The 8,506-nt window shown below is 54.3% G+C and overlaps 1 protein-coding gene across 1 annotated transcript; it reads left to right on the plus strand.

Annotated features, from left to right (window-relative positions):
* On the plus strand, window positions 1-4,181 carry LOC114582572 (E3 ubiquitin-protein ligase TRIM56-like). The gene is made up of 2 exons (XM_077916712.1): window positions 1-143; window positions 962-4,181. Exon 2 carries the CDS (start codon window positions 1,008-1,010, stop codon window positions 3,267-3,269), a length of 2,262 nt encoding a protein of 753 aa, XP_077772838.1. The 5' UTR covers window positions 1-143; window positions 962-1,007; the 3' UTR covers window positions 3,270-4,181.
* The last annotated feature ends 4,325 nt before the right edge of the window (window positions 4,182-8,506 follow it).

Here is an 8,506-nt window from a genome sequence, read left to right on the forward strand (position 1 = left end):
AATCCTCCGCCCCCTGGGAGCCGAACCTAGCACCAGTTTCGCTTTCGCTTCCGCGCGGTGAGGCTCCCAGCCCCCACATCTCGGGGGCGACCTCCGGCGGAAGGGCAAGCGGGGAGGACCCCCAGCCCAGCTGCCGCTCCGAGGTAGGGGCTCCTTCGCGGGTGGGCGGACAAGCTGCCAGCCAGTCGGGAGTCGCCCCCCAGATATGGGGTAAAGGGGGGCGGCCTTTGGCGCGGAGACCTTCGGAGGGTTAGGGGCGGCCGGGGTGGGTCGGGGGGCGGTCCTTCTCTCCCTGGATCCCGGGAAGGAGAGGTCACGCTGGTCGCAAGGGCCTCGATGAGAGCTGGGCAAGGGCGCCCCCGCCGGCGCCAGGAGTCTCCTGGGAACCCAGGAGTCCTGCCCCCTAACCCCCACTCCCGTTGGAAAGAGCCGCCCCCCCCCCACTTCTGACTCGCACCCATCGCTTCTGGACGTGTTGTAAAAACCGGGGGTCGCCCATGCAGCTCAACCCCGTCTGTGGGTTCCCCCGTGTTTGTGGCTGTGCGTTTAACGCGCTCCTGTCCGCGCCTTCCTCCCTAGCGCACTTACGGACGTGAGCTTACTGTACAGAGCCTCGGTTTCCTTACATCAGGCGCAAGGGCTCCTTCTCCTGCCTCCTGTGGTCACCCCAATCCGAGGAGCCCCCTCTCACCCCAGCCTCCTAGAGGGAGGAAAGGGGGGAGCCCCAGCAGGGCTCTCCAGATGTTGCTGGACTGCCGCTCCCTCCCTGAGCGCTGGCCTTGCAGGGAGTTCAAATGTCCAGCCATATCTGGTGTTTGCAGTACTTTTGTCCCGAGAGGACTGGACAAAGTCAGGGAGGAGGGAGGGTGTCCTTGGCTCCGAGCCACAATACAGACTCTGCTGGTCCTCTGGATCCTTTTCACAGTGCCCCCCCCCCTCTCTCTTGTCCACCCCCTGGCAGGTTCCCTTCAAGGCAACCTCCCTGCAGCAGCAGGGACCACCCCACCATGGCTGCCAAGGCCCCGTCCCTCTCCGAAGCCCTCACCAGCGGCTTCCTGACCTGCACCATCTGCCTGGAGCGCCTCCGCCGCCCCAAGATCCTGCCCTGCCTGCACAGCTACTGCCAGGAGTGCCTGCGGAAGTTGGCAGGAGGCCGGAAGGAGCTTCAGTGCCCTGAGTGCCGTGAGCGGGTGGCCCTCCCAGAGGGGGGCGTGGGCGCCCTCCGGACCAACTTCTTCATCAACGGCCTGCTGGACCTGGTCCACCCCACAGGGGAGGCAGAGCCCACCTGCAGCCTCTGCCCACTCATCGGCCAGGAGGCTGGCCGGCTGGCCGTCTCCCGCTGCCTGGACTGCGCCGACGACATGTGCCGGGACTGCGCCAGCGGGCACCGCTGCTCCCGCCTCACCCACCTCCACCGCGTGGTGGCCATGAAGGACTACCTCTCTGGCGAGCACGACGAGGAGATCCGGAAGCGCCAGGCGCTGCAGTGCAAGGAGCACGCTGGCGAGGAACTGCGCTTCTTCTGTACGCCTTGTGCCGTCGTCCTCTGCCGGGAGTGCCGGCTGGGGGCCCACCTCCAGCACCCTTGCCTGCCCCTGGCTGAGGCGGCCCAGGCCCGCCGGCCGGTCATCGTGGAGCTCCTGGCCGGGGTGGAGGAGACGGTGCAGGTCATCCGGGCGGGGAGGGCCAGCCTGGAGAGGGAGGCTGCGCAGCTGCAGGTGCGCGAGGCTAGAATCCGGGATGCGGTGGAGCAGGCGTGCTCGCGGGCGGTGCAGCGGCTGCTGGCGCAGCAGGAGGAGGTCCTGGCCCAGCTGGAGGACTACGTGAAGGAGCGGCAGAAGGCCTGCCAGGCCCTCTGCTCCGATCTGGAGTTCCAAGAGCAGGTGGCCTCCAGCACCGTGGCCTTTGCCCAGAAGGTGCTGAGTCTGGGGAGGGAGGTGGAGATCGTCTCCCTGGAGCAGGTCATCTGTGAGCGTCTCAGGCATCTGCAGGGCTTCTCCTGGGAGCCGCTGGCCGCCCGCCTGCCCTGCCTGGAGATCGAGGGCAGTGGCCCCTGCCTGTTCCACCTGGAGTTCCGGGAGGAGAGCCCCACTGGAGTGCCGGACGGCCCCCAGGAGGCGGCCACAAAAGGGGCAAAGAAGAAGACCCACCTGCCAGAGGGCCCCCAGGAGGTGGCCACAAAAGGGGCCAAGAAGAAGACCCACCTGCCAGAGGGCCCCCAGGAGGCCGCCACAAAAGGGGCAAAGAAAGAGACCCGCCTGCCCTGCCTGGAGGTCAACGCTGAGATCCCCACTGGAGTGCTGAAGGGCCACAAGGAGGCAGCCACAAATGGGGCGAAGAAGAAGAGGAGGAAGCAACAGCAGCAAGTGCAGCCTGCCAAGGAGGGATTCCACATGACCACCCTCATCCTCAGGGGCTGCCAGCAAGCCGTAGCCCCTGTGCCTCCTCCCAAGGTCCCAGGAACCCCCCTTCTGACACCCAAGCCTCTCTTCTCATGTAGCTTCTGCGTCAAGATCCCCAGCGACCAAAAGTGCCCCCTGGTCACAGGGCTCTGCCCCTTTGGCTCTGGAGAGTTGCTGGTGGCCGACAATCAAAACAAGAATCTGAAGCGCTTCTCCCTGCAGGGGGAGTTCAAGGGCACTGTCCCCGTCCCCAGTGGTGTGGCCCCGGTCAGCTTGGCCACTGTGGGCAGCAAGGTGGCCTTCACAGCCGGCTCCTGCCTCTACCTCCTGAATGGTGAGGGTGACCTGGTGTGGCAGAAGGCCCTGCGAAGGGGGCAGGCCAGCCATGCCGTGGTGGGGCTGGGGGGAGACCGTATGGCAGTGTGTGTGGCTGGGCAGTTGGAGGTGTACGACCTGGAGGGGCGGCTGCTGGAGAAGATTGTGCCCGAGGGCAGTGTGGAGAGGTGCCTCGTCTTCCTGGCCAACCACAAGGACGGCTTTGTGGGCTCGGACTGGTACCGCCGCAGCGTGGTCCTGTTCACCAGGACGGGGCAGCTGGTGGCCGAGTGCTCTGAGGAGCAGCTGGGCGAGTGCCAGCCGGCGGGCGTCTGTGCTGACGTCATGGGCATAATTTACGTGGTCCTACGGGAGCTGAACAAGGTGGTGGCCTTCTCCCCCAGTGGGGAGGAGTTGGGGGCGTTCCTCACTGCCGAGAACAGCATCGACCGACCGCGGGTGGTCACAGTGGCTAGGGAGGGGCGCTTTGTCGTGGCTCAGAGCAATGGCACCGTCCACATCTTCCGGATCAGGTATCAGGGCAAGTGAGACAGAGGAAGGGGAGGGTGTGTGTGTGTGTGTTAAAAGCTGTATGTCCCAGATTTAATGACCCAAGGCAGACTGGAGTGCCCAAGGTGAGCAATGGTGTGTGTAGGAGAGTAAAAGCATGCTTTTACTTTGTAACTCTGTTGTGATCACCATTCCTTGGTGATAATAAAACAAAATTTAGTAGGGAAATTAGGCGGTCGTGATGGGCTGTAAACCTTGCAGTACCCAGCCAGTGGGGAGACCAGGGAGGGAACCTGCGCTTCAGGTATAGGGAAGATAAGCTTATGCTTTGTCAGTTTTGGGTGTGCCTGCTTTGGACACCCTCTCTCGCAAGGACGTATTGTAATCAATAAACCCTGCTTTTTCACCAATTTTATTCAGATTAAGGGATTAAGGGTTTTAGGAGCCACTTTTCAAAAACTTCTGACAGAGGATTACCCCTCTGACAAGATGGTGGGCATCATAACCTTTCCAAAGTGCCTTTTCTGCTCTCAGGAGGAAACTCAGGGCTTGGCCAGGTGTTCTGCAAAAGGTTGGCAGAATCCATTACGCAGGAGGGCTCTCGGATTTGGCCTGCTGGTGTGGCCAGCTTCCAGCTGCTAAAAGGGGCATAACACAACACAACAGTGTGTGCGTAATCGGAGCGTGAATCTGAGAGTCTGGGGCACGATATTAAGCCTGAACGTTATATTCATTTGCACCCCAAGGAGACCATCACTGAGTGGGGATCCCGTCTGTGCCTTCCGGACCAATCTGACAGAAGAACATGCTTTGTAAACTCTGTTGTGAACACCATCCCTTTCTCTTTTTCTATAAATATCATTCAATAATAAAACACACGTCTATATTTGCATCTTTGCAAGAGAGGACAATTGTATATGAGCTGAAATAAAGAGTCTGGATAAAAACTTCCTGCAGTTCTGAGATTTTTGTCCTGGGATGCTTTCAGATGGGAACTTAATATGTAAAAGGGCCACAGAAACATCCTGTATGAGAAGCATAAACTCCACAGCAAACAGCTGCCTGGGAAACCCCCCCCCCCCATTTCTGAACATGCAGAAACTCCACTGGGAGCAGCCAGAGAGTCTGGGAGCAGGAGCTCAACTGTTCAGAAATGGGGCAGAATCTCACCATGCAGCATATTGGAAACAACAATGAGCAGATATTTGTTTCATTCATTCATTTGGCACCCCAAAGCGATTTACAATATATTACAACAACTAAATGAATTGCAAATATGGAAACTCTTCTTATATATATGAGAACAGCTTCAAACAACAATGCCTAAAATCAGTCAGATTCCAGTGCTGATACTGGCTGGAATTGTTGCAGGAATTTATGTATAGGTTGGGGGGGGGGGGGTTGCCCCTCCAGCAGATATCATGCACTATCAAAATCAGCACAATCACTTTTGTGACTTGTCCCCACAAAACACTTCATCACAGTTTCTTTCTGTCTATTCAAAGGGCCTTTGCTGCATGATACCAAATGTAAGAATTCACTGATCAATGTCTCTATGTACTGGCTCACAGGGAAAACTTCAGAAACTCGTCTAGACCTGTGAGCTCAGCTACTCAGCAGCCCCTCTGCCTGAGTGATAATCCCTGAGTGCCAGACAGGTAGAAATTCCAGAAATAACAAACCCAGATGAAGACAAGAGGGGAACTTGGCTGGGAAACAGGGAAATGTACCATAAATACCTATTTTCTTACACTTGATGGGTGTTTGGCCGAGGGCAAGGGGAACCATGGGGCAGGGTCCAGGATGCTCAGATTCCTGCCACCAGACCTCCCCTTTCATGATGTAACTGTGATGTATGAGTGATGTAGTTTGGGGGTTGTAACATGGGGATTAGCAGCTAATAAAAGTTCGGGTTCTCTTTTGTTCTGGGCTTCCATCTTGTTCCACCTGGTGGCAGGTGGGAGTCCTGTCGCGACACTCTTCAATCAAGACCAAGCCGACTGGCTGCTGTTTTGCTCTGGGATTCCTGGTTGGTGTCCTTGTTTTTTGTCCAAGGGAGACCTCAGATTTCTCCTTTAACAGAATAAAGATTGTAGAATCATTGGAAAGGACCCTGAGAGTCATCTGACAAACCCCCAGAAGTTTCATTTCCTTCTGACCTTTGATGATTTCAATTCCACTTCTGTGGAACACCCACACGGACCATGCATGTGCGTTTGTGTGTATTCTCACACGCATAAACATACGTGCAATTCGGGATCTCTCTCTATGCAGGTGGTGATGATGGCAGAATCCTAGAATTGTAGATTTGGAGAGGACCCCCAGGGCCACCCAGCCCAGGCCCCTGCAATGCAGGAATCATAGCCAGGATCCTGGAGGAGACTGCAGCCCCTAAAAGAAATATTCTGCCCCAACACAAGTGGGAGTCTTTAAGCTGCCCCAGGAGACTCTGGGCTGCTGTTGCTTCGATACAGCCTGAGGAGAAGGCTGTTGACAGCTCCTAGTGTTGCAGGAATTTATGTATAGGTTGGGGGGGGGGTTGCCCCTCCAGCAGATATCCTGCACATGCAGCCCACTACCAAAATCAGCACAATCACTTTTGTGACTTTTGTGATTTGTCCCCACAAAACACTTCATCACAGTTTCTTCCTATCTATTCAAAGGGCCTTTGCTGCACGATACCAAATGTAAGAATTCACTGATCAATGGATCTCTGTACTGGCTCACTGGGAAAACTCCAGAAATTCATCTAGACCTGTGAGCTCAGCTCCTCAGCAGCCCCTCTGCCTGAGGGATAATTCCTGGCATCCTGATACCTGAGTGGCAGACAGGTAGCCATTCCAGAAAGAACAAACCCAGATGAAGACAAAAGGATGTGATTAACTTGGCTGGAAACAAGGAAATGTAAATATCTCTTTTGTTCCACTTGATGGGTGTTTGGTGGAGGGCAAGGGGAACCATGAGGCAGGGTCCAGGATGCTCAGATTACGGCCACCAGACCTCCCCTTTCATGATGTAACCGTGATGTATGAGTGATGTATTAGTACGTTTCCGAGCACAATTCAAAGTGTTGGTGTTGACCTTTAAAGCCCTAAATGGCCCAGTAGACCTGAAGGAGCGTCTCCACCCCCATCGTTCTGCCCAGACACTGAGGTCCAGCGCCGAGGGCCTTCTGGCAGTTCCCTCATTGTGAGAAGCAAAGCTACAGGGAACCAGGCAGAGGGCCTTCTCAGTAGTGGTGCCTGCCCTGTGGAACGCCCTGCCACCAGATGTCAAAGAGATAAATAACTGCCAAACTTTTAGAAGACATCTGAAAGCAGCCCTGTTTAGGGAAGCGTTTAACGTTTAATAGGTTATTGTATTCCCAGGGGAACTGAAGGAGGCAGTGGTGCCCCCGCTCTTAAAGAAAACATCATTAGATCCCTTAGATCTGTCCAATTACCGCCCGGTTTCGAATCTTCCATTCCTGGGTAAGGTGATTGAGAGAGTGGTTGCTGAACAGCTTGGTAGGTTTCTGGATGAAACATCGGCTCTGGATCCATTCCAGTCCGGCTTCCGCGCTGGTCATGGGACCAAGACGGCTCTGGTTGCCCTAAAAGATTATCTTCGTAGACAGCTGGATCGAGGCGGGTTGGGGCTGCTGATTCTTCTAGATCTGTCAGCAGCCTTCAACATGGTCGATCACGAACTCCTGGACCACCGCCTTGCCGACGTGGGGATGCAGGGCACAGTCCTTCAATGGCTGCGCTCGTTTCTCTCTGGGCGGGGACAGAGGGTGGCGCTTGGGGGGGAATTGTCATCCCGCCACTCCTTGCTGTGTGGAGTGCCTCAGGGTGCGATTCTCTTCCCGATGCTTTTTAACATCTTTATGCGCCCCCTCGCCCAGCTTGTCCGGAGTTTTGGGCTGGGCTGCCCATCAGTATGCCGATGACACCCAACTCTATCTGTTGATGGATGGCCATCCTGACTCGGCCCCAGACACACTGACCAGATGTCTGGAAGCTGTGGCTGGATGGTTACGTGGGAGCCGGTTGAAGTTAAATCCTTTGAAGACAGAGGTCCTCTGGCTGGGACGGGGCGATATGGGATTGAGGGGGCAACTCCCATCTCTTGCGGGGGTGCAATTAGTGCCAGCACCGTCCGTTAAGAGTTTGGGTGTAATCTTCGATACCTCCCTCTCTATGGAGGCGCAGATTACACCTATAACAAAGGCAGCATTTTTTCATCTCCGCCAAGCTAAGCAGCTGGCTCCTTACCTCTCTCGCCCTGACCTAGCCACTGTGATCCACGCGACGGTCACCTCCAGACTGGATTATTGTAACTCGCTCTATGTGGGGCTGCCCTTGAGACTGACCCAGAAACTCCAGCAGGTGCAGAATGCCACGGCGAGACTCCTTATGGGGTCTTCGCTGCGAGATCACATTCATCCGGTACCTCATCAGCTGCACTGGCTCCCGGTGGAGTACAGGATCAGGTTTAAGGTGCTGGTTTTAACCTTTAAAGCCCTATACGGCCTAGGACCCTCGTACCTACAGGACCGCCTCTCCTGGTATGTCCCACGGAGGAACTTACGATCTTCAAACAAAAACATCTTGAAGGTCCCAGGCCACAGGGAGCTTAGGCTGACGACAGCCAGAGTCAGGGCTTTCTCAGCTGCGGCTCCAATCTGGTGGAAGGCTCTGTCCCAAGAGACTAGGGCCCTGCGGGACTTGACATCTTTCCGCAGGGCCTGCAAGACAGAGCTGTTCCACGAGGCCTTTGGTCAGGGCGCAGCTTAATGGTTTTGCTTAATAAATGCCATCAATTTGATTTTAATTAAATTTTTTTAATAAGATATTTATTAAAATTTTCAAAATATTACAAAAAGAAAAAGCGAACAAAATAGAAACAGAGGAAAATACAAAGAGTAAAAATAGTCAACAGAGTAAAAAAAAAGAAAAGATAAAAAAAACCCTTCCTCCCGTGTAAAAAGAAAAAAGAACCAAAATAGAAAGACAAAAAAGTGACAAAAATACAAAAATCCCAAATCTTTAAAAGCATTTAAAAACAGATTCATTATTTTCAAATCCTTAACTGTCATTACCTTCTTTCTTAGACCTCCTCCTCCTCCCTTTCTTTGTATCCTAATTATTGATTATCCCAGCAAATCCTTTAAATTCTATCATTACAATACCCTAGACTATTTTAATCCTATCTTTCTATAATAAAATAAACCTTGACTTAAAACTTAAATCTTATCCTTACCAGCTTTTTATAATCATAATATTATTTCATAA

Source organism: Podarcis muralis, chromosome 13, assembly GCF_964188315.1.
Source record: "Podarcis muralis chromosome 13, rPodMur119.hap1.1, whole genome shotgun sequence".
Taxonomy (NCBI): domain Eukaryota; kingdom Metazoa; phylum Chordata; class Lepidosauria; order Squamata; family Lacertidae; genus Podarcis; species Podarcis muralis.